Here is a 25,114-nt window from a genome sequence, read left to right as displayed (position 1 = left end):
CTGAGCAAGCCTGCCTTGTGGGGATCCTATCGACAGATAGAAGGGGTCATGTGTCCAAAGACAGAGAGAATGATACTCTCTAAAGCTGGGCTCTGTCCTCAAAAGGAAGGCCAAGTTAAATCCCAGAGTAGACTTACTACCATGTGCTAAAGAGCTGAGGACACTGAATCTCCAGAGGAGGAAGAGAAGACCCGACTTTACTTGAAGATTTGATCCTTCCTGGCCTCTGCTGGGTGATCCAGGGCAAACCCCCTAATGACTCTGTTGGAGTTTTCTCTAAGAAAGTCAGTCCCTGGACCTTCCTGACCTCACTGGCTGTTTCAAAGGACCCCTACTCACTCTGGTGTTAGAGGACAGCACACCCCCCCAATAATGACTGCTGCACACCCCAGCTATGGCTGGTTACTTTGCTTTATTTGCAGACTCAGGTTGGCTACATAAATCCATTGCACAATCCAGCACATACATACTTGGCATAAAAGAGAGGACAATACAAAAATACAACTCTTGACAGTAAATGGAACTGCATTCAGCTCATCCCAGGCCATCCCTGTGGGAATGGCTGTGTTTAAGGTCAAAATAGTGGGGAATTTGGAATGAGGAGCATGGAGGACTCAGCTAGTGCCATCACCCCCAGTAAGATCCTGGGCTGGGGCTGGGTGGCCTTTTCTCTGCTGTGGTCATTTCTGCCACCTTCAGACCTGGTCACTTCCTCCTCCAGAAAGGGAAAGAGAACCTCCCCAGGTTATGGGATGCCCTCTATAGGGAGCTGGGGCAGGGGCTACCCAGTCAAAGCCAAGTGTAGCCCTGAGATGACACTTCCCTGGGGAACATAGACTGGGCTATCTGCCTCTGGGCACCCCTAATAGGAGGGTTAATAGATTCAGGATAAATCTACCTCTTGGGGTGAGCTGAGGAGAATTGAAGATGTTCTTCCTGGCCCTCCCTTTAGCAGATTCCAGAAATGTTCACTGATGCCAGCTTGTATTTCTCCCTCCACCCCAGTCCCTCCCTAGGCTTCAGCCCACCTAGCCCCTTGGCTATGAGGAGCTTAAGTCCCAGGTCTTTGAGGGAAGTCAGAGTTGACTCCTGGTCAGCAACCAGGAAATCTGAAAGGCCAGCATTTCTGTAAGTGCAGGCAGGTCCCTGGAACATTAAGAAGCTCTTCTGGTCCTCGGTATGTTCACCAGAGCAGGGGCTCACCATGGTTGGGCACAAAGTGGCAGGAGAGATGAGCCCTGTACCCAGCCTTGCTGGATAGAACAGATGGTGGTCAATACCTTGGGCTACACATGGCCCAAAGGTCCACTCTCGCTCTCCAGGTGGGAGGGGAGGAACATCTGGCAGAGACACAGTGCCAGAATCAAGGGAGGCAAGATTCTCCAGGGCCACCTCCTCTCCTGTTCCTAGTAGAACTTAACCTTTTGGGCTGAGAGATGTCAGAGAATACATCTGTTTTGTTTGTTTTGCTCTATCTGAGGAACTTGGGGAGAACGTCATGCTCCTCTCTGAGACTGCCAGACACTCCACACTGTGTGGGACCAGGGATTGGGGGGGTTGTGGCCAGGGCTGGGGAGCAGGGGGACCTCTGCCAGCAGTTGCATGGCCCTAGCCTCAATGACTTGGCAGGTAGCATCTTGGAGACCCAGGCATTTTAACCGTGAACACTCAGATCATACACATCACACACACACAGTCCCAGGCTTCTGGTCTGGTGCTTCTGGGCAGATGGAAACAGAAAAGTAATCAGGAATCTGTGTGTAAGGAATTCTGTTAGACACAGTGGCTTTAGGCCTCTTTCCTGACACTCGAGCTTCAGTACTGGCTTTTTAAAGGACCACAGACACAGCTTCAGGGAACCCTGGGGTCTCTGGGATTTGTTTTCCATTAGCCCTGGGGCTTGGGGAGTCTGATCATCTCTCCCTATTAAACTGTGACATGGCTGGAGCTGGGGTCTCTCTGCCTGTCATGCCCCTACCACTGCATGGAGTGAGGCTCCAGTGTTAATGGTGACAATACAGTTTTGGGTGTCACCTCCTCGGATAACACTAGTGCATTCAGACAGGTATCACCTGTGACAACAATGGCTCTGGAAGGTCCTGGCAGGTGCGCTCCCAGGACTCAGTCTCATCTCTTAGTCCTCCTCTCTCCTTATACTCATGCTGTACCCCCAAACCCCAGCTTCTCTTTGAAAATCTCCTGGAGGTGACAGTTCCCTGTCTTCCTCCCACCAGCAGCCCAGCTGGCAGCAGATGACACCCATGAGCTGACAGGGCACATGCCCACACTCAGCAGCCCCATCAGGTTCAGCAAGCCAGATGGGGTTCCCTGGAACCAGGAGGCCTTGCTACAGCCCCGGCCCATCGTTACCCTCCAGCAGACTGAGGCAGGCGCCTGCGCTCTGCAAAGCAGGTGGCAGCCAGTGAGCATGCTCAGGCCTCACTGTGCCCCACACGTGGGCAACCCCTGCTAGGCCAGCCCGCCCGTGGGGGACCCTCCCACTCCAGAGGAGTTAGGGGTCTGGGAGGCCGAGTGGAGCTTCGTTAACAGCTCAGGCTCCTCGTGTTTCCCAGAGGCCTCAGGGGTGCCCAGCGGGTAGGCCTCCCGGGCCCGGCCAGTCCTGGAGCAGGTGAGGAAGGCCAGGCAGGCCCCGCGGAGGCGGGCCAGGTCCCTGTGGGTGGTCTCACTGACGAAGCAGTAGAGCACCGGGTCCGCCACGCAGTTGAAGCTGGTGAGGAGGAGGGAGAAGTGGTAGGCGTTGAAGATGCCCTTGGCGAACGTGCAGCTGGACTCCCAGAGGCTGCGCACGAGCAGCAGCACGTGGTAGGGCAGGAAGCAGGCCAGGAAGATGACCACGGTGCTGAGCACCAGCCGCTGGATCTGGTCCTTGCGGCTCTTCTGGGTGCCGTGGCTCCGGCGCACGGCCCTCAGGATGCCCTGGTAGGAGGCCAGCAGCAGGCAGATGGGGAAGAGGAAGCCCACCAGGAAGCGATAGTAGTTGATGCCACGCTGCCATGGCTGCAGGGGGTAGTGCTCGAAGCAGACACGGTGCCGGTTCTGGTCCTCGATGACCTCCTTGTGCGTGAGGAAGTAGACGCTGGCCAGCAGCTCCTTGACCCAGATGAGCACGCTGACGCCCACGGCCGCCTTCAGGGTGCGGAACTGGTGGAAGCGGAAGGGATGGGCCACGGCCAGGTAGCGGTCGATGGAGATGCAGCAGAGGAAGCCCACGCTGATGTAGATGTTCTCGTAGAGGAGGATGCCGCACACCTGGCAGGACAGATCGCCATGGGACCAGTTGTCGTGCTGCAGCACGTACTGCAGCCAGAAGGGGAGCGAGCAGATATAGAAGAGGTCGGCCACCGTCAGGTTGCACAGGTACACGCCCAGCTCGTTCCGGGCCTTGATCTGCAGGTAGCCGAAGTAGAGGGACAGGCAGTTGGCTGGGAAGCCCACCACCAGCACCGTGACATAGACCACCGGGGCCAGCGTCTGGTGGATGGTGTGGTCGATGGCACAGTTCAGTGAGGAGTTGTCTGCAGTGATGTTCCCCATCTTTGGGCTGAAGGGGCCTCACTCCTCATGGGCCCAGGGAATGGGCCAGTCTCTCTACCACCATTTTGACTGTAGGATGGGATTCAAGCTGTATCAAAGGCTGGGCCTCAGTGGTGGTGGGTAGGGCCCTAAAGGTCAAAGGCAGGAAAAGCTTAGAATAAGAGGAGCTAACAGTCCTGTAGCACCTACTGTGTGTCAGGGGTTCTGACAGGTTCTACGTGCCTCACTTAATTTAGAAGATGATCTTGCCAACCAACTCCAACTGAACTAGAACATCTGAATGGGCCCTGCCATGAAACGGACACATGGTTTGTTTCCACATCGCCCTTCCCTGGCTTCCTGTCCCTTATTTATTTCCCTGGTCCCTCAGTGCAGCAAGCAAGGCCAGGACTCTTGTGAGCATGAGCCCATGCTAAGCCTGGTCTCTCTGTAACCAAGTACCCCCCACCCACTGCTCCCCTAATGCCCCTCGTCATTATCCACATGGCAGCCGCAGCTAAACCACAAACCAGATCCTCCTTTTCCTTGCTTAAGACCTGTTGAGATAATTTCTTAACATACCTACAGTAAAACCCAAACTTCCGGGCAAACTTCTGGGACTTACGAGGCCCAGTGGGACCTGCCCCAGCTCCCTGGCCTTGCCCACTGCCACCACACTGCTGTTCCGCGGGCCAACCGTCTGTGCATTGTCACCTGGCCTTGGTCCTGCCTAAGGCCTTGCTGCTGCCTCTTCTGGAGGGCTGCCCCCTGACCTCCTCCCGGGGGCTCGCTCCTGTTCTGCTACGTCTGAGCTTAAACGGCCCCTCCTGTGAGGCCTTCCCAGCCCACACCACTTAAAGCCACCCCCTCCCTAGTCACCATGACATTCTCCTGTTTGCTTATGCCACAGAGGCCCCATCAGTATCTGACATTTTTCCTGTTTATTTACTTGTCTGCTTGTTGGTGACCTGCCTTCTCCATGAGAGAGTAAATTCCAAGAGGGCGGAGGCTTTGTCCGCCTTGAACAGTGCCTGGCAAATCACAGGCATCTATGAATATTTCTGGAATGTATAAGTCAGTGGCACCCCTACTTTACAGGGAAGAAAACTGAAGCTCAAAAGGGGAAGTGAACCCTCTTCTGGCTTCCCAAAGCCAGCCTGAAGAAGGAAGCATCGGCATTAGAGTCCAGGTCCCTTGATCCATGCGCCACTTCCCTGCCACATCTGAGACTGAGTCCCCACCTGAGACTCACTCCCAAGCTCCCAGTTCCGGGGACTCCCGGGTGGGCTCACCTCCCCATCCTCTCCAGGACACAGGCCTGGAATTTCACTGATGGTGGTGGAGGGGGGTGCATGTTGTTGTTTTTAATTGTGGTTACAAAAATATGATGTACAGTTTGCCATATTAACCATCTTTAAGTGTACGGTTCAGTGGCACTGTGCAGCCATCACCACCATCCATCTCCACATCTTTCCCATCTTCCCAAACCCTGTACCCATTAAACACTAACTCCCATCTCCCTTTCCCCCAGCCCCTGGCAGCCACCAATCTAATTTCTATCTCTGTGAATTTGACTGTTCTAGGGACTTCATATAAATGGAGTAATTTGGTATTTGCTTTTTGTGACTAGCTTATCTTGTGCAGCGTAATGTCCTCAGGGTTTATCCATGTTGTCACATGTAATCATCTCCTTCCTTTTTAAGGCTGAATAATATTCCATTGTGTGTACACACAGCATTTTGTTTTTCCATTCATTTGTCAATGGACATTTGGGTTATTTCTACTCTCTGGCTACCATGAATCATGCTGCTATGAACATGAGGCACAAATATCTGTGTGACTCTCCGCTTTCAGTTCTTTTGGGTACATACCCAGAAGTGGGATTGCTGGAGCATGTGGTAATTCTATTTTTAATTTTTTGAGGAACCACCATTCCGTTTTCCACAGCACTGTGCTATTTTACATTCCCACCAACAGTACACAAGGCTGTGTTCTTGTTTCTTGCTTTTTGTGGTTTTGGCTTTTTGTCTTTGGTAATATGTTTTGATGGAGAGAGGGCGGGGAGAAGGGGCACCTGAGGCCTGTGACCCCTCAACTCTGTCCACAACCTGGTGAATCAGAATTTGGCTCCACTCCCCCTCCTCTTTTCTGCTCCCCTGTCCCTGAAACCCAAGCTCATACCTATGGCGCCCAGTGGTTCCCCTGGCCTGCCCATGAGGAAGTCAACAGCAGCAGGTCCCCAGACAGACCTCAGCGGCACCGCCCAGGACCATCCTGTTGCTGAATTTACCTCAGGTTCCCTGCAGTTCAGATAAAATCAACCAGCAGGAAAGATAAGTTCATTCATAAGCACAGGTCCCTAGGCGCCAGAAACATGGCAAATGAAGCCGTAGCTAACCACATCCTGGCAGGTCTTAGGAATTCATTGTGAGTTGCCCTGCCCGAAGCCTGCTGTTCACCGGCACTGAGCGTGTGTACGTGCGGCATGGGCTGGAGCAAAGGCATGTGGCTTCCTTCTTCCTAGGCAACAGCACGTGAAGTCTGGCAGCCAAAGTCAGAAATACTCAAGCCTGAAGGGCAAAGAAGAAACGCTACGTTTAGATTAAAGCACCTTCTACGTTCACCTGGGAGCAAAAAGAGGGTTTCGGTATTCTAGAGCAGTGGTTCTCGAACTGTGCATCCGAGTCACCGGGAGGCTTTGTTAAAAAAGGTTACTGAGCCCCGACTCCAGAATTTCTGACTCGGGGGGCGGGGCATCGGAGGTGAGCCTTGAGGGTTTGCAACGAGCTCCCAGGCGCTGCTGGTGCGGCTGGTCCACGGACCATGCTGTGAACAGCAAGGCTCCCAAAGGTCTGGAAGGTCTGGGATTCCGCCCCTGCTAAGTGGCCTATAGGAGTTCCCAGGCTGGAGAACAGAGGTGGTTGGAAGGGGCTCTTAAGACCCAGCAGAACTTTGTAGGTTTCCCTTCGGCCATGCTCTCTTCCTGTTTGTTATGATTGTCCCGGAGCAACCACCCTCCAGGCTCTGCCAGGCTCTAGTCCTCACAGACACCACCATGAGGACCACCAGTCCCAGTCCTGGACCAGCCCCCCTGCACCTGGACGATGCTCTTCCAGGCCAACCATTTCTCTGACACCCACTGAGGAAAACCCAGCAAGCTCCCAGGCTGCGGTTCCCCAAGGTGGCGGGGACTGGGGGCAAAGAAGCAAAATGAGGAGCCGCTACATCTCAAACACTATCATCTACCTAATAAACTGAGAAACTACATGCAGAGCAGTCCGACACTAAATGTAACTCTTTAGACAAATGCTCATCAGCAAAGAGCTCTCTGATGACTTTAACGACCAAGAGAAATTATGCCCTGCAAGGAAGGAAGTGCCTCTTTGACTCAAGCTGGGAGCCTTCTGCACAGTCCAAGCCAGAAGGCGGAGGCGTCTGACACTGGAGTTCAGGTGGTGCATAAACAGTGATCTAATCCATCACCCCTCTTCTGTGTGGTGCACTCGGGCACGCACACAGACGGTTACTCATGGCGTCTGGCGGCCCTGCTCACAGGAGCGGGGGCCACAGATCGGGAAGTTTCCTGCAGCCTGGCTTCCCTTCCCTTCAGCTGGTCAGATCTCCACATGTTTTAAGCAAAGATGTGTCATTTCCTAAAACTGATCCTTTCAGAGGCCGTTGATACTTCCCTCTGGGACAGGAGTAGAAATTTTTCCTTAGTCCTAGTCTCTCCCCCAAATACCCTCCTCACTACAGCAACAAGGAGACAGAATCTCATTTCTAAGGCCCTTGTAATCGTTTCCAAGTTCAATCCCTTCTGAGCTCACAAAGTTGCTGTGAGTGAGGTGAGCTGGCACTGCTGACCCACACTGCACAGAACCTGAAGCCTGGAGAGGCCAGTCCTTCACTCAAGTCCACACAGTTAGTTGGCTGGATCTGAATCCAGAACCCAGGTGTCCAGGCACAAACTCCCTTCCTTTAAGCTCTTTTGACCAAAAGCCACAGCAAGAAATACACTTGACACACAGACATTATACACACACGTGCATGCTTTCGGAGAAATAAACTTCCCCCAAACAATACTTACCAGACTATTTAGGACGCTCTCGGACCATTTCCATTCTTTTTTGTTTTTCTAAACACAGGTTATGAACATCTACATTGATTTCCAGACATGCTAATCCTGGGTCAGGATCCCCAGTTGGGAAACAGCTGGACTGCCCCCGCTGCCACTCAGCCTCCCAGACCCAGGAAGGAGGGGGTCTCTGCAGCCCAGATGAGGGGCGGCAGCCCAGGGGGAATCTGAGTCCTCTCTGACATTGCCCAGCCAACCAGCTCTGCCCTCAAATATCAAACAGCTGGGCTTCCTCCTTCGCAGCTCCGCAGAGGTCGGGGTGGGCGGGGGAGGGCGGGGGAGGAGACTAGACCCCCCTCGTCCGGGCTGGCAGACACCCACCCCACACAGCGACCCTGCAGCCAGGACCAGCGCTCCCTGTCTGGCGATTTTCTACAGACCGTTCCTCTCGGCTCCGTCTAGAGAATCCCAGCTGGAGGCTGCCCATCCTCTGAGCTGAGGCAGAATCATGTGAACTCCGATCTGGTAGCAGGCTGGGTGGTTGCCAAGGAACCCTCGCCAGTCAAAAGATGAGGGCGGCAGGGTGCTCCTTCCACGCATCCTCCGTCTGCTTTACTCCAGAGGCTGGGAGCAGCCTTGGTGGGAATGTTAAAGCCTGAATGAAGGGCAGGGGACCTTGGGGACTCGTGGGGGGGAGGGGTGGGGGCATGCAGGAGTAGCAGGTGCTGTAATTCTACCCATCAAGCCACCTTTGAGCACCTGCAGGATACCAGGCGAGGAGATACAGGATGTAGAGCCCCTGCCCAGTAGTCTTCTCTTGAGCCACTCAGACCAATGCTCAGGTAGCCAGAATATACTGGAAATATCGGCAAGATTAGGCAAGGAGAGAGGGAAGCTGTTTCCACTCCCACCCTCAAGCTGTCACCCTTTAGCTGCTAGCAGCTAACATCTGGGTCAGTGGGTCACAACATACCTTAGAAAATACCTAGGGAGCTTATAAAGATTGATACCAATGCTCAGAGCCCACCCCAGACAAATTGAATCATACTTTCTGGAGGTGAGGTGACAGCATCAATGTTTTTAAAAGCCCTCTGGCCAATTCCAAAGGGCAGCCTGGTGGAGAAGGGCTGATGTGGTAGAGGAGGGGGTGGGTCCTGCCTGCAGATCAAGAATGAGAGCACCAGGGCACCATGCTGGGCCCCGGGGAGGCAAGCAGCGGTGTCTTCAGTCAGCATGGCCCCGAGCAGAGCTGCAAGGACCCCTGGAGGTTACCTAGCCAGGCCTCCTCATTTTACAGATGGGGTAAGTCGGGGCCAGAGGTCAAAGGCTGTAGCCCAGTGCCTTGCAGTTAAACCATAGCCTTGATTCTTGAAACCAGCTGATGATTTCAGGCGTGGGGCTGTTTTGCCATGACCTCCTCCCTCTGAATAGCCTCCCTGGAAGGTGCTCACTGGATGCCCTGCTGGAGCCAGGAAGCCAGTGTCCACCATATGTGCGGATTGCCGAGGACCAGCGTTCTCCCCATTGTGTTAGGTGATTCACAGGACTCATCTGCTCCAGGCGACAAGTTGCTATAGTCCTGTCAGGGGACTGTATTGTAGGGGTCCCAAGAAGAATCCCCCTCTGTGGGGCCTGGGTCCTCCAAGCAAATGCTCATTCAGTTGCTCCAAGAGGCTAAGACTGGTTATAGTGCCGTATCACACGTTTAGATGTCAATGCCTTCTTTGAGTTGTAGAAGTGTGGTTGGCATTCATGTCATGTGATGTCATATGAATGGAAGGCCAGGTTAGGACTGCAGGATCAACTTCACAGTGAATGCCTGGCTACTCCCAGGGCACACCGGCCAAAGACGGCACCTCTGGTTCTCTCCAGATTGGCCCAGCTGAACAGTGCACACACACACACACACACCATCTGTACCATCACTACCTGCACCTGCAAGGACGGCTGATGGCACTGTGTCCCCTCCTTCCCACAAGACTCCTAAGCTGCCCAGCCCCTCCAGCAGTATGTATGATGCCTCCCCTGGAGTGGGGAGCCCTTCTCTCTCCAGGGCCAGGGACCCCCATGTCCTCCCAATGGGCCTTTGGGACTATGGATGGAGGGATGATGCTTTACTTCAGTTTCACTCCAATCAGCTAAGCCCATGGCCTCTGTGAGATGCACACTCATGGGGAGAAAAAAGAGCTCATGCTGTGCTCTACTTTGGTGCTTGAATTTTTGTCTTTAACCTAAAATAGGAAACCACGATGATACAAGCATCGAGCAGTGGCCTGAGGGGTCCTAGAGACCCCATAACCTTGACTCCTCCAAACCTCACCAAGCAAACCTATAATTAAGTAAAAGTAATGAGTTAATAATAAAAACGCCACCTCAAAAGAAGCCCCCTGGCCTGCCTCCCCCCACTCAGACTTCTGTCCTTAATTCCAAAGTGGCAGAATCTTGGAGCTGCCACTGACAGAAGGGGGCATTTAGTGACTGGCGAGAAGAGGCAGTGCGACCCCACGTGGGGCCGTAGCGGGGGCCGGGCCTGCCGCCTGAGTTCATTTCTCATTCTGTCTCTCTCAGCCCCCAGTGTCAGCAGTCAGGAGCACTGTAGACCCCCACGGGGGCGGCAGCCCCAGGAGGCTGCCTTGAGCCCTGGGCATCCCAATTTGCCCCTGGCGTCGACATCTGCTCCAGGAAACCAGGCTCTACAGGGCAGCTGGGCTTTTCTGAGCTTCTCTGGAGGCTACCTGGAGGGCAACAGGAACCCCAGCCACAGACCTTTGGGTACCCACCTGCCCCCAGAATGTCCAGCAGCCTGGGAGACACCATAGGGAGGGCTCTGGAGTCCTCCCTGAGCTGGTGGCACCATGCAAGGCCACCAGCACGTGACAGCAATCCCATGGTCACAGGGTGGAGGTTGAGAGCAGAGGCCCTGGGCCAGACCTGGAGGCTAAGTCCCTGTGCTTGCGCTGTCTGGCTGTGACCCTGACAAACTGCGTACCTTGCTGACCGGTGGCCTTCCGCAACAAGAGAGATGAGGTCCAGCAAAGGCCTGGCACCTAATAGTCCTTGATTTAGTGAGGATGCAGTTAATAATGAGGATGGTAATGGTGGTAGCAAGAGCACCATGGCCTCAGGCCAGGAGGTCCTATCTCCCCATCTGATTTACTCTAGAAAGGGTGAAAGAGGGGCAGGCCAACTTGGTAAGATGTTTGTTATGGTGCCCAACCTTCTTCCCCATGGCTACTCTACTGAACTGGGGCTACTCGGGGTAAAGGCCTCAGAGGCTCGCCGACGGCTCTGACAAGTGCAAGGGGTGCCTACCTTGAGCCATGTGCTGTTTGGTGGCAGGGACGTTCACTGACTTGTGTGCTGAAGGCTGGCCTTGGCCTTCCCAGGCCTTACACTTGACCACACACTTAGACCATAGGAGCCAAGGCAATGTGCTGCACTGTGGCGAGTTCAAACGTGGCCAGGTATGAATTAGGGATGGCTTCGAGGACCAGCAGAGAACCTTCCAAAGTGTCTGGCACCACAGCCCTGGTGGGGTCAGAGGAGGGGCAGGAGCAACTTCAGATGAAGGAGTGAAGTCACTGTCATTTTGGGAGCATGTATTTTTTACCAGATACTGTGCTGAGCACCTTTCAAAGGTTTCCTGTTTTAACCTTTGCATCAACCCTCTGAGGCAGGGCTGTCCTTCTCTTACAGGTAAGGCAGCTGAGCCTCAGAGAGTGCCAGCAACTTGCCTGGGGTGACACAGCTGGGAAACAGCAGGACTGTTTGACTCCAGAGACGAGGCTCTGGGCCACTGTATGAGTCTCCTGTTGCTGCTGAACAAATTAGCCAGATGCAGTGGCCTGAGACCACACATTCCTTACATTAGTCTACTGCTCAGAAGTCTGCAGTGGGCCTTGCTGGGCTAAAAGCAGTATTGGCAGGACTGTATTCTTTCTGGTGGGTCTTGGGAAAAATCCATTCCCTTGTCCAGTTTCTAGAGGCTTCTGGCATCCTTTGGCTTTGGCCCCTTTCATCATCAAAGCCAGCAGTGGAGGACTGAGGCGGCCCCACATTGCGTCTCTTGTCACTCCGACCTTGGCTTGTAGTGTCACATCTCCCTCTCTGACTCTGAGTCTCCTGGTCCCTCCTCCACATTTAAGGACCTCCGTAATTACACAGCACCACCTGGAGAATCAAGGACAATCTCCTTATTTGAAGGTCAGCTGATTAGTCACGTTAATTACACCCACTACCTTAATTTTCCTTTGCCACAGGTAACATATTCACAGGGTCCAGGGACTAGGAACTGGACTCCATTTGGGGAGCCATCATTCTGCCTACCATGTGATTATGTTGCATTTATTTAAAACCCTGTAGAGCAGCACTTCTCAAATGTCAGTGCATATATGACTCTCCGGGGGGTCTTGTTTAGGTGCAGATTCTGGTTAGTAGGTCTGGGGTAAGGCCTGAGCTGCCAACAAGCTCCCAGGGCCACCTTTCTCTCTTTGGTAGCCCCACAGGGATTGGCACAATGCTGCCCAAGTGTTTGACGCTTAAATTCTTGATAACTGAAAGGGCAAGAGACAAGGATAGCTGGAAGCTGGGGGAGAAGAAAGGAAGGAAATAACTAAATAGCTTGACATTACCTGCCACCCCAAACCCACGACTGAGCCTAACAAGGAGAGAAAAGGGACAGCAGTGAAACCAAAGTTGTACGGGCCAACCAATAGAGCCACCAGCGATGTGTGGTGACGGGTGACAGACCTCTGGGTCGGGATGGGCTTTGAGAGGTGCGCTGGGAGTGGAGGGGGGACAGAAGATAGCTGAAGTATGAGGGAGGAGGAGGTCCTCTGAGCCTCTGCTGCGCGGCCCAACATGCGGTCCACCCCCTTCCCAGCCTCTGTTCCTCCCCACTTCAGTTCCACACTCTTCTCCTTAAGCTTGAAGGCCAACACCCCCTCCCCATGCCATTCCTCAGGCTATGCTTCTCAGGGGAGCTTCAGGACCCCTGCATCAGTATCGCCTGGGTGCCCGTTTAATGCAGATTCCTAGGTCCTGCTCTGGACTCACTGAATCAGAATCACTTAGGGATGAGGTGCAAGAAGCTGCATTTTGAGCAGTTCCCTTGGGTTTTTCTGACACACACCCAAGTTCAAGAACCACTGCTTTACGGCCCACCTCAAATGCCGCCTCCTCTACACAGCCCTCCCTGGCATCCATAGGATGGACAAATAGTCCTCTCAACCCCACCCCCAACATTGACTGTACCCTTCCATGGGGTCTTTTCATCCTTCCTTGGCCACCTTGAGATTTCTGAAAGGTGAGGCCCAGGTATTTTTATTGCTGAGGCAAAAGTTAGAGGACAGGGGTGGGGGCAATGTGTGGTGAAAATGCGTTACAGCAGAAGCCTACCTGGGTCTCTCTCTGGAGAGTCTGTGGTCGGCCTGAGCTGCCTGGGGCATCCTTCCGGCTCTGAGCCAAGCACAAACTGTAGGCCTGAAGGTTGCCATGGCAACCCCCCTACCCAGAACCTGCGGCCCCACCAGCCTCCTGCCTCCCCACCCCGAGTGCTCCAGTCCTTCAATTAATAACTAATGATGTATTACAACAGTCACTCCCAGCACCCAGGCAGCAACACTCTAGAAAAACAAACTTGAGAGCTACCTAGCTGCTCATTACACTCAGCCTGGGCCACCTGCTAAAATCTAGTTTTCTGAATCCGAATTACTCTCTCTCTCTGGCTTCTGCGTCTTCTTTTAAAGGTACAGAGTTGGCGAGCTGGTGACTGAAGCCTCAGAGATGGCAGGGAATCTCATGCTAGAGAAGCTACCCTGTATATGGCTGCTCCCTCAGCCCTGAATCCACCCAGAGAAACTGACCCAAACAGGCTCTGTGACAGGCCCTAGTCATACCTGTCTCTCTGCTGGTCTAGGAGAAACCCTATATCCTTTGCAAAGATGAATTGATTTGTTACCATTGCACCCAGGAGGGGAAATAAAGCAGAAGGGCAGACTTTCAAATCGTGGTAGATTCAAGGTAGTTGTAAATTGATACTCTTCTCATTGAAAGATGGGGTCTGAGCCCCCACCCCTTGAATCTTGGTGACTACTTGACCCATAGAATAAAGCAGAAGCCATACTGTGCCAGTTTCTGAGTCAGGGTCTGGAGAGACAGGGGGTTCCCACTTCCTGTCTTTTGGAATAGTTGCTCCTGAAACCTAGGTGCCATGCTGTGAGTAAGCCCACAGAACCCCACGGAAAGGCCCGCATTGAAAGGAACCAACCGGACCACCTACTGGCCACGCAAGGGTGTGATCTTGGAAGAAGATGCCCCTGTCCCAGCTGGGCCATCTGAGCTAATGTTGCAAGGAGCAGAGACAAACCATCTCCACCCAAACCCTGCCCAAATTGCAGATTCATGGGCAAAATGGAGTACTGCTATTTTAAGCCACTACTTTTGGAGTGGTTTATTATGCAGCCATAGATAATGGGAACATAAGAATGATTTTTCTTCAACATTATTTAAGGGTTTATCATGTGCTGGATACACTCATATGGTTATTTGATTTTGATTTTTATAACAACTTTATGAGATGGGTATAAAAATATTTTTACTTTCATCTCCACTTTTCCCATGAGATACTATGGCACAGAGAGGTAAGGTTTCTCATTTGGGACCAGCCAGCTAGGAAGGATAAAACCTGTTTTGCACTCTTGGCTTCCTGTTAGATGAGTCTTCTCTCCCTACAGTGTGAGCTGTACCCAGAAGGGTGCGACATCATAGTAACCCAGAACTAAGACTCGGGGGAAACTGCACAGCTTTCAAGGCGAGATCTTTAACTGCATGATCTTCCTTGGAAGCAGGCTCTCCTGCCATGCCCCTTTCACAGAAGGTGACACTGAGGCTTAAAAAGGGGCTAGGTGATTTGCCCCAGGTAATTAGCTCTCATGAGCCGAAGAGCCAAGATTTGGATCCAGGCTGTCTGGTTCTGGAACTGGGCGCTCAACTGCAGATTCTCCAGTCTCTATAGTCCAAAGCATCCACGGTTCTCACAACCCCTCCGGGAGGGAGTCATGGCTGAGATTTGTCTCCGTTTTACAAAGGTCCGGCCACAGCCAAGTGGCCCAAAGCCACTGGCCTCGTGGTCGGGTCTCTGTTCTCTCTTCTACCCACTGCTAAACCCCAAGGAGCCTACCTTTGCGTTGTGCCACCGCGTCCCCGTTTCCCAGTTTGGGAATCACCTGGGTCCACCTCATGGTGGGACAAGGGCCCCAGCCAACCAGCGAACCCCCAGCAGCTTCGTGGACCAGCGTCGCAGGCCCGCTTTGCCCTCCCTCGGCGGCGCGGGGGCTACTTCGGGTCTCGGTAAGCCTGCCCTGCGTCCGACGAGCTCCCCTTCGCGTGCGGGGGACCGCACAGGTTCGGAAGAAGGAAAGGAAAGCCTGGCCCTCAAAGAACCTGTGGGTCGCTTGCGCAGCATCTTTGGGAAATGAAGGGTTAGTTGTCTTATTTTTAAATTTTATTTATTTTTTTGGTGGCGAAGAGTAATTACTAGGTGGCCACGAAGCCAGCCGAGGGGGTGGTGCTCAACCAGGCGGCAACCGCAGGCGGAGACACCGCACCCGGGCGGGCGAGCAGGACGCGCCGCGCTCGGGGCAGACGCCGCGGGGCCTCCCCGCTGCCGCGTCCGCCCACCTCCGCCGGGCACCCGCGGTGCCCACTCAGCGCGCATCTGCAGGTGCCCGGCCGCGGCCCCCGCACTCGCCCGACCCTGGCGCGCACACGTGGGGGCCACGTGCCCGCAGCCCTGTCGCGCGCTCGCGGGGCCGCGCCGGAGAAAGCACAGAGCTGCTGCCAGGGCCCGGGACCCGGGTGCCGCCCGCATGCAGTGGCCCGGGCCTGGCGCGCCCAGGTCCCCACGACCTCGGCGAGAGGAAGAGGCCTGCTCCGGGGCTGGAGACACGTACCTGTGCAGCGAGGAGCCTCAGCGCTGGCTGCCGCCACCCCGCGCGTCGCCTGCACCCTCCTACAGCTGGCATGCAGCAAACGGGGTAGGCACTACGTCCTCCGGCTGCTGGTAGGGGTGGCTTGGGGACACCGGCGGATCCGTTTCTCGCCCAGGCCCTCCTCCTCTTCGGAACACGACTGATTCCCCCATCCAACGCCCCCCCCCAATCCCCGCCCCCGCCGGGCACACCCAGCCCAGCCCATCCGCACCCTGTCTTTTACTCCGACCACAGGCCCCAGGCCAGGCGCCTGCCAGGAAGAGCTGCAGTCGTGCAGACTTGTCCCGGAGGTAAACCCTCCCTGCCCCCACTACCAGCTGTCCCCGGGACAGATTCTAGAGTTGCCAGCATGGGCTCCGACTGGACCTGGCTGCGAAAGGACAAGGGTCCGTCTCCAGCCACATCCACAACCCCCAGGTGGGAAGCCGAGAGAAGAGCCCATGAAGCGATCTTTCTGTACTCTCCACGTCTGTAATCCCCAGCGCAGGACATCAGCAGCCACTCAGTAAATGTGGTGCCGCCTTGCGCTCTGGGCCTCTCTCCACCCCCCTCTGCACTTAGGTTTGCTGCCTACTGGGTCCCTGCTTTGGGGGGTCCCCGGGCCTGAGTGTGCTTGAGGCAGGGGTTACCAGGGACAGCACAGAGGTAGATATTATTACTATCCCCATTTTACACATGGGGGAATGAGGCGTGGAGAGGTCAAGGTCACACAGGTATTAAGTAGAGGCACTGAGACTCAAATCCAGGCAGGTGAGTCCAGAGCCCTCACCACCACCTGCATCCAATCCCAAGCCACCCTTAGCTGTTCCCTCAGTACCTTCTCCCTTTCACATCTGTACACCCTTACTCCCACCTGTGTCCCTGCCCACTCAAAAGAACACCTGACCGCCATCTCCTGAACTCCTGCCCCAGTTTTAAGAGGTGAAAGTCACCTCCCCTATCCAGTCTTCTTGGGTGCCCCAGGCAATCTGTGCTGAGCACCCATCCCAGCATTTGCACCATCTGCCAGGGTCACTGGCACACAGCCGACCCTCTGCAGGGCCCTTATTCTGCACCCAGTGCCTGGCTCAGAGCAGAGCACCCCATTCCTGCTTGTGAAACGAGTGTCTGAGATGGTCACTGCAGGAATCTGAAGAAACTTTGGTGTCAGGACAGTTGGTTGGGGGCACGGTTTAGGGGCAGAGGGCAACTGGAGAGCAGGCAGGGGAGGTAAAGAGAGAGCTCAGTGTCACCCTCTGCGGACCCCTCTGGGAGGCCCAAAGCTCCGCACTCTGGCCCTTGTGAGTCTCTGGAAGGAAATGGACAGTGGGCAAGAGGACAGATGTTAACCCTGCAGGGGAGGCAGCGGGAGGCAGAAGGAGTGTGAGCAGGGACTTTGCTTTTCCTACTGGGCAAATGCCCAGCAACCTCCCAGCAAGCTCTTCTCAGAGGCTACATCAGCCTCTTGTGCTGGTCCTCAGTTTGAAATTCCTGCTTCTTGCAAAATCTTTACAAATGGAGTTTTCTGGATGAATATTCATGCCATAAAAATGCACATATGGTTTTTAAAAATTGCCAAACTGGAAGTAGTTAAGAGTTTGGCTTTGAAAGCCAAAGGGTCTTGAGTTTGTATCCCAGGTCTGCTTCTTACTAGTAAGGTGACCTTGACAAGTCCCTTGTCTTTTCACCTCTCTGTGCCCAGTTCCTCGTGTGTGAAATGCAGACACACTGCTTCAGAAGGGGGCTGAGATGACTGCATGATTGTATCAGGTAAAGCCCTTAGCTCAACACCCAGCAGATATTTGGGTTCTACACATGTTAGCCATTATTATTACTGCCCACTCCAAATGCCCTTGTAAACAGCTCTTATCTTTTGAGTTCTCACTGTGTCTTTAGCACTTATGAGTGATCTCTTTTCATCCTAACAACTAGTTTTATTCTCTCCATTTCACAGATCCAGGAAACTGAGGTTCAGTGAATTGCTAAGGTCACTCAGTTTTGAGTGTCTGAGCCAGGACTTGAGTGGAGTCCTGACTGGGAGGGTGCTTCTTGCAGTGATTATGTTCTGCATCCTATCCCTCCAGGCAAGAAGTGGGGTGTCCTAATGCCCATTAGTTTCCAGATCCATGGTGCATGCCATGTAGTAAGTTTATTATAAATGAGTCCTGCCAGGGCTGCTACACTGCACACTGTTCAATATTGTTGACTGTACACACTGTAACCTATCTGGTAGCACCTGGAGTTGGGGCAATATGGCAGTACTTGGTGGCCCTTCCTCTCTGCCTCTCATTTTCTAGCACACAGTCTTTGTTTACAGATGTCCAAGCACGTCTAGAACTCTTCATAGTCTAAATACTCTCCAGTTAAAACAAACACCATTTTGATTCTTGCCTCATTGTTTAGAATGGAACAGCATGGCACACCAGTTATTTAAAAATCATTAGAACTGGCTTGTGGAATACAGTGTTGACATCTCTGGCCATGCTTTCCCAGGGAAAATGCTAGATTTGGAGAAGCAAAAGGATGCACGCACTTCCTGCAAAGTTGCCTTTTGGCTAGACTGTGCTGTGTTTTTTGGTGTTAAGATGGCCAGTCCTTGGCAGGAACAGTTGAATTTGTTGGTTTGTAAACAATACCTGGCAATGGCCTTATAGACTACAAACAGCTCACCAAGTTAAAATGAAGCATGCATTGTTTTCCAGAACCTTCCTGGTCCTAGAGAATGGTAAATTATGGCCCATGCTCATGGAATGCTGATTTGAGATGCTACACTAATAACCATTTTTCTTGCCCACAGAAATCATCTCCCACATTGGGCTGGGCTCAAAATTTCTCCATACCTGGCACAAGGGGCAATTATGTCCATTTCTCTTTTCCAGCCTCTCATGGGGTTTCAGTCTCGGCATTTGCCTTTTCCTGGTGGTAAGCCCAGGGAGGCACACTATGGCTGCTCAGAAATGGCAGCTGATGGAATGGGTGAAAGAGATTGGTGCAGCAGGCCAAAAGCATGCCGATTTTATTGGTCTGTCCAGATCCACTTCCCACCCTTCTCCATCCCACTCTTTGGACCACAACCATGGGCTTCTGCTGAGTTTGGCCAACAGGAAGCGCTAATGGGAGTCAGAGGCTGGCATGAGAGTGGGAAAGAGGGAGTACTTGACCTCTGCTGGGGTGCTTCAGGTTGGTGCCTCCCTTTGCTGCAGCCGCCAGCTCCCGTGCAAGTCCTGAGCCTGCACTGCTCTCCCCCTCCTTCCTCCAGGCCTGGGGACAGTAGCAGCTCCCCCGAGATGCTAGTGTCATGGTGGTGCACCACCCAGCATCATTTCCCTTCGCCCCATCCACACCCTTGAAGAGCGTCCCTGTACTAACCTCTCCTTAGTGCCCCTGCTTGACAGTGCCTCTGCTTCCTGCCAGGCCCCCAGAGGACACAGAAGTGGGTGTATCAGATGCACCTTCACTGCAAACTCACACTCGTGGAAGCATATGCACACATTTTAGAATCACCAGAGATTATCTTCTTTAAAAAACTACTGTCTTTGCAGGTCATCCTTCCAATTAGCACAGCTGGTCGGCCTCAGAGGAAATGTCTCTTTAACCCCCAAACAACAGGATGATTCCCTGTTTCCCCACTGGGCTCCAGCGCCAGCTCACCGCTGCTCCTGCTCAGACCCAGCGCTCCTCTTGCAGATTCTCCTGCCCTCTGTTTCCCAGCACCACCACAGGGAGCTTCTAGCTACTCACTGTGATACAACTTTCCTTTTGAGAAATACCATGGCAGAGTCAAGCACCTCCCAGAGAGCTTCAAGCAACGAAAAGCTGGTTTTTCTGAGAACCATCACTTCTGGCACCAACCACACTCCAGCAGGTCTGGGCCTGAGCCGATTAATCAGATGACTGACCTGATTAACAGCACAGTGTTGTTTCCGCTCCCACTCAGATACTCCCCTGGCCCTCAGACAGTGTGACTAACGTGGACACTCAAAGGCAGGAAGCTCCAAAGTTGCTGGTGAATCAGCTCGGGTCCAGGGAGTGTGAGCACCCACATCTGGAGAGCTGGCAAACCCATGCTGCATCCCTGGCTGGATTTTGGACTTCTGGAGGAGGGCTTCAGGCTGGGCTTGCTCAGGCTGAGGCAGCTGTGAGAAGGGGTAGCAACTGAATGTCTCAGTTCAAATCCCAAATCTGTTACTTTCTGGTTGTGAGAGTCTCTGGCAAGCTATGCAGCCTCCCTGTGCCTCAGTTTCTTCTTCTTCTTTAAAATGGGGTTAATAATGAAGTTTGGTGTAAGAATGAAATAGATAAAGATGCTCCCAAAACATCTGGTTGACACAGAAACCAGGAACCTAGCCTAGCAGGTGCAAAAAAGCAGGTTGTGCAAGGAAGGCACAAGGGGAGGCTTGGTTGACACAAGTACGGTAGGCCAGGCTGATGCTGTTCAACCAGCCTTGACCAGCCTCAACCTAGGTTCTCCTGCTTATGGAGAATGGATCAAATCCTGACTCTTCACCCTGGCTGTGTGACCTCAGAAAGTTACATGACCTTTCTGTGTCTCAGTTTCCTTTCCGGTGAAATGGGGATAATAACAGTACCCTACAGGGTTGTTGTGCATATTAAATGAGTTAATAAGTATAAAACTCTTTGAGCTATTCTTAACCCTAGTGAGTGCTCAATAAACATTGGGCACCCCTCCTCATCCAGTGCCTGCGGAAGGCTCGCGTGTTCCCCTCTGGCTCAGCTATGCAGGCTCCTTTGTGATGGCGAGCTGGGGAAGTGCGGTTTACTTTCTTTGGCTTGCTGTGTAAGATTGCCTCCGATGGGGCTCACGTTACTTTGGTGTGTGGATGCTGGGAGAGGACAGCGGTGCATCTGGGTGGTACTTGGCATCCAGAAACTCTTCTAGACTTTCATGCCTGGCTAAAGAGAACCTAAAGAGAACCATTGGAAGCTCCCTGCAGCTTCCCTGGATAGGCTTAGGTGCCTTTTACAGGGTGTGGGTGAGAAAGGGCTGATATGGGAGAGATCTGGCAAATAATATGTCACCTAGACAGGGGTCTCACTTAGAAAATCTGGGGAAAATCCTCCCTCCCTCTGTTGGGCTTCAGACCTTGCCTGGCCTCTCCTGGGCTGTCTGTCAGCTGGTGTCGTGAGTGTGATAATGGTGACACACAGGCAGGGTAGCCTGGAGGTTGGGAGGGGTACCCTGGGGCCAAGCTGCTTGGGTTCAAATCCCAGCTCTGCCACTTGCCAAGTTATTTAGCCTCTTAATCCCCACTGTAAAGGGAAGATGGCAACAATGCCTCCCTCCCAGAGTGGCGGGGAGTGTGCCCAGAAGTTATTGGCCCACAGTAAGTGCTCGGTAAATGCCAGCGAATATTAATATACCACCAGCCAGTTTTCTCTGACTACCTGGGACAGCTATTGTGCTAGCCAGAACGACGTTCCTCCTCAAGGATGGCCATGGCCTAATGCCTGGAACCTGTGACTCTGTTGCCTTACATGGCAAAAGGAACCGTGCAGATGTGATGAAGTTAAAGATCTTGAGGTCGGGGAGTGTTCTCAACCATCCAGCTGGGCCTGATGTAGTCAAGAGGGTGAAAGCAGGAGGCGTGAGGGAGAGTCTCAGAAAGACTCAACCAGCCACTGCTGGTTTTGAAGATGGGAGGCGACCAAAGGCAGTGAAATGCCTTCTCTTCTAGTGCCCCCCACAGAGGAACTCGGCTGTGCTGACACCTTGACACTGACCTCTGACCTCCAGAAGTGTAGGGTGGTAAGTCTGTGTTGCCACAGGGCACCCGGAAGTCTGTCACAGCAGCCGCAGGGGACTCATGCCACTGCATCCTTGCAGGAGGAGCCATGTCAAACCCCGCCGTGGGAGTTCGTGAGCACCTGTGTGGTGGCCCATCCTGCTCGCTCTGTGGACGTGTTGGGAACACAGCAGACCACAGAACTGAGTGTCTCCTGGTCACAGCATTGCCAGGGGTGGAGTATCAAGAGCAGGAGAGCTCAGGGTGGGCTTGGTTGGTTGAAAAAGGCCTCCTGGGGAGTCTGGACCCTCAGTAGGGCCTTGAAGGATGGCAGTGTGGGGTTTGGACAGGGAGGAGGAGAAGGGCAAGGCATTGCTGGAAGGGGCCCAGAGGGAGCAGAGTTGAGAAATTCAACCCATTGTTCATTCATCTGTTCATTCAGCACCTGTGCTCCAGGCTTTGTGGGGGAAACCTGGATAGTAAAGTAATGTAGATCTGGTGGTTGTTCTTATGGAACTTCCACCCAGGAGTGGAAGCCAGTACACCAGGACAATAAAATAAGACAAACGTTACAGCAGGAGAAGTACAGCTTGTTAAGGGGGCACATCAGGATGGGCTTCCTGGAGGAAGTGACCCTTCAGGTGATACAGGATTAAGTTTCATTCTGTATCACTTTGGGCTCTGTGTGGTGCTCTGCACTCAGCAGGTACTGACTGATAGTTTAGCCATGTATTTCTTTATTCTTTGTCCAGGTTTATCTTAATCCTTATTACACTAAGGAGAAAGTCTCAGCTGGGTAGTAAATGTCTTGAGTACCTCTTTAATTCTTGCTAATCTAGAAAGCCAGCCTGTGGGCAACAGGTGCTAATTAAAGTTTAATAACACTGCTTGGTTTTCCTTGTTTTTATTTGTTTAATTGCATTCCTTTTGTGGCAGGGGGTACTGGTTTTCCACTTCTGGGAGCAGAACACAATTTCCTTTTAAAAATAAGTGTATTTAAGACTAATGGAACCATGAGTGAGCTGGGGGTCCTTCCTCTTGCCCTGGAGCTGACCACTGGGGTCCAGTGGAGGACAAAGAGGCACTAAGTGTCCCTCAGCAATGGGCCTGACCACTCCCTTAAGGCTTCCACATCCTACCAAACCCCGAGGGTGGAGTGCGACCCAGGACCAGAGGGTAAGCCCTGAGGGGCTGCGAGATTCCCCGAAGAAGCCCCGTTCGGCTGGGTGTGCTGCCGCAAGGAGGAACCCAGGGTCCATACTGGGTGGACATCTGCCTAGGCAGGGGGCATGCCACTCTGTTCAGTGCGCCTTTTTGGACAGGAAGGAAAGAAGCCTGGAGAGAGGCAAGAGGTGGCCGGTGGACAGCGGGCAGCCTGCATGCATTCCCCCTGCCCTGTGGCCAAGTGGGTAAGGAGGAAAGCTGCTGGGCTGCCAGGAGGGCTCTCTGGCAGGGGCAGGAGCTGGGGCGGCACGGAGGAGACGGTGCTGGAGCCAAGGCCCCCGTGTCAGAGGTCTGGGCAGCAAGTAGGCCCCACACAGGGGGCATCGGGACCAGTTCAGGCTGGCCAGAGAGAAGAGATGCTCAACAGCAAGAGGACCTCAATGGCGGCAGCCCGGGTAAGGGAAGCAGGTCTCCTTCCCTCCAGTCCCCAGCACGCTGAGAGAGGCAAGCCCCGAGGAGTGGAGAAGGGAGGGGCCCCTGGTCCCTGTCCTCTCTGTGCCCTTAGGCGGGGATATTCTGAGATTTCAGGGTTTGTACCCAAAGTACAAAAACTGTGATAGCCTCTGCCCAAGAAGCCTCTGAGGAGCACAGGGTAGATCTGAAAATAATGACAGCCAGAGATGTTTCAAGTTTCTATTCCCTGCAAAGAAGTTCTACAATAATCTAGTTTCCAAAGTAAAATATTCAGAGAAAAACATCATATATATGATACAACAGAACTTGAGTTGCAATAGCTATGACTGGAGGGTGATCAGCAGGGAGGACTCATACTGCGGGAGCCCAGAGTACCAACACTCCCGATAGAGGACAGTCAGGGCAGCCTTCCTGGAAGAGGTGACTTGTAAACTAAAACCCTCAAGGAGCCTAGGAGGTATCCTGGGAATCCTCCTGGTGACAGGTGTGTATGGCACTGTGGATATAAAAGGGAATTTTTGAATGGTGAGAGTGGAGGGATTTCTCATTAGTCTAGGGGTGTACTGCTGGGAGGTGCCCCCTTAGTTAGATTCTGATCATTTGGAGGCAGGAAGGAGAAGCCAGGCAGACCTCCCACCATCCCTGAATTATACAGTGTCTCTTCCCCGCTGGAGTATGAGTTGTATGGGGAGGGACCAGCTCCCTCCAGCTTTGGCCTGTTTGCTGAATGAGTGAGGGGAATGAATGCGGGCACAAATCGGCTGGGACAGTTAAAGGAGATGCCATCTGAGAAGTCCCTGCCACCAGCAGGCTCTCAGAGGTATTGCCATCTGCTCAGGCAAGCCTCCAGCCTGAGTGCCTGGACTCCTCCCCCAGTGCTCTTCTCTGGGCCTTAGCTGCAGTTAGGATCAAGGCAGTTGGGATTGGACTTTCTGAGATCTGCCCCCACCCAGGGGCGCCGAGTAGGGCAGGCCATTCCCGCCTGCTGCACCCTCAAAACGCCACCTCCTGACACACCTTCTGGGTGGTAGGTCCGTGGACCCCAAAACCACTCTCAATTCGGGCCCTGGAATGGCAGGGACCTACCTCACAGCCCTTCTTCTCCACCCCCCTGCAAAGGCCTTTATCTGGAGACTAGATCTGAATTTTCCACCCGAGGAGATGTCGGGGAGCCGGCCTTGTTGAAGGTCGGTGGTCCCCTCATCCGGCGCTGCCAACCCCGCTGTCAGGAGCCGAACGCGAGCTGCGCGGGCGCACTCACCTCTCAGGTCCCGGGTGCAGGACGCCGGGCGGCGGCTCCCCAGACCCCGCGGGCGGAGGGCGCCGGGCGGCGCGGCCTCCGGGGCGGGGGTGGCGGCCTGCGCGCCCGGCTCCGGGAGGCGCTGGAGGAGCGCGGGCTCCGGCGGGGGCGCGCGGGGCCTGGGGAGGGTGCGGCTTCCCGAACGGCTCCGTAGGGCCATCGCTCTCCCTTGGGGACACAAGGAAGGGCGCAGTTCTCCTCCCCGCTGTTTATCTGAGGTCTCGGGAGGCGGGGAGACGGGAGCAGGTGGCTGGTTTCGCCTTCGCCAGCTCTGACTGCACGCGCGCGACGGGACTCGGCGAACAGGACCCCAGTGGGCTGGGCCAAAATGCCAGAGCTTGGAAAAGGGAGAGCATTTCTGAGACACGCCAGGTCTCTTCACCCCTCCGAGGTATGTGCCAGGCCTGCAGGCACACCCCCTCCACAGCCCCCTTTTCCTATGCATGTGGAGAGGTGATGGGTTTTCCACTCTGTCCACGGGAGAAGGGCAAGGTGCGAGGATGGATGGGGAGAGAAGGGCCTGGAGCAGTTTCCGACCTCCAGGGGCAGCCTGCACGGCCTGTGCACCCTATGTGGGAAGAACGCTGTGTCCACACGTACCACCATGGGCTATGACCCTTAGCTCTTTAGAGCTCCCAGGACCCAGCTGCTCTTCTCCCCAGGCTTCCTCCTCCTCCTCTGGCCACTTAATCTCAATAGTTCTGTCTCCTCTTCAGTTTATCTCTAAAAGTCAGTGTTCCCCATGACGTGCTGGAGCTGACCTGTACCTGTTGGTGAGCACAGATCAGTACATTTCCAGGAATTTTGCAACCTAGTTGTTAAACATGCCCATTACTAGAAATTAACTTACGTA

General features: G+C 53.8%; 2 protein-coding genes across 10 annotated transcripts; one reads left to right on the top strand and one right to left on the bottom strand.

Moving 5' to 3' along the window:
• Positions 1–393: 393 nt before the first annotated feature.
• Positions 394–24,535, bottom strand: GPR68 (G protein-coupled receptor 68). Of its 9 annotated transcripts, XM_073241971.1 has the most exons (4): positions 15,562–15,697; positions 10,922–11,779; positions 5,825–6,104; positions 394–3,683 (listed from the first exon to the last, which is right to left on the bottom strand). In XM_073241971.1, the coding sequence occupies exon 4, from the start codon at positions 3,553–3,555 to the stop codon at positions 2,470–2,472; it is 1,086 nt and encodes a 361-aa protein (XP_073098072.1). In that variant the 5' UTR covers positions 3,556–3,683; positions 5,825–6,104; positions 10,922–11,779; positions 15,562–15,697; the 3' UTR covers positions 394–2,469. The 9 variants fall into 9 exon arrangements, with proteins under 9 accessions (XP_073098072.1, XP_073098078.1, XP_073098074.1 ...); XM_073241977.1 differs by lacking the exons at positions 5,825–6,104; positions 10,922–11,779; positions 15,562–15,697 and adding exons at positions 19,479–19,715; positions 24,223–24,535; XM_073241973.1 differs by lacking the exons at positions 5,825–6,104; positions 10,922–11,779 and adding an exon at positions 14,790–15,074 and having other exon boundaries at positions 15,562–15,700.
• LOC118967149 (uncharacterized) lies at positions 14,668–22,210 on the top strand. Its single transcript, XM_073212253.1, has 3 exons — positions 14,668–14,959; positions 15,166–15,645; positions 21,276–22,210. Exons 1-3 carry the CDS (start codon positions 14,668–14,670, stop codon positions 21,809–21,811), a joined length of 1,308 nt encoding a protein of 435 aa, XP_073068354.1. The 3' UTR covers positions 21,812–22,210.
• Positions 24,536–25,114: the final 579 nt, after the last annotated feature.

This window comes from Manis javanica, chromosome 8 (genome assembly GCF_040802235.1).
Source record: "Manis javanica isolate MJ-LG chromosome 8, MJ_LKY, whole genome shotgun sequence".
In the NCBI taxonomy this organism is placed as follows: Eukaryota; Metazoa; Chordata; class Mammalia; order Pholidota; family Manidae; genus Manis; species Manis javanica.
The sequence above is the reverse complement of the archived record's forward strand: the minus strand, read 5'-3'. Positions and strand labels throughout refer to the sequence as shown.

What these genes read in the sequence shown, in the direction of transcription:
- GPR68 (XM_073241977.1), bottom strand. Translation starts at nt 3,555, where the DNA reads ATGGGGAACATCACTGCAGACAACTCCTCACTGAACTGTGCCATCGAC.
- LOC118967149 (XM_073212253.1), top strand. Translation starts at nt 14,668, where the DNA reads ATGGCTGAGATTTGTCTCCGTTTTACAAAGGTCCGGCCACAGCCAAGT. An exon ending in GGGGGCTACTTCGGGTCTCG is followed by an intron (nt 14,960 to 15,165) that starts GTAAGCCTGCCC and finishes CCACGAAGCCAG; the next exon opens with CCGAGGGGGTGGTGCTCAAC. An exon ending in GCTGGCATGCAGCAAACGGG is followed by an intron (nt 15,646 to 21,275) that starts GTAGGCACTACG and finishes CTTCTCTTCTAG; the next exon opens with TGCCCCCCACAGAGGAACTC.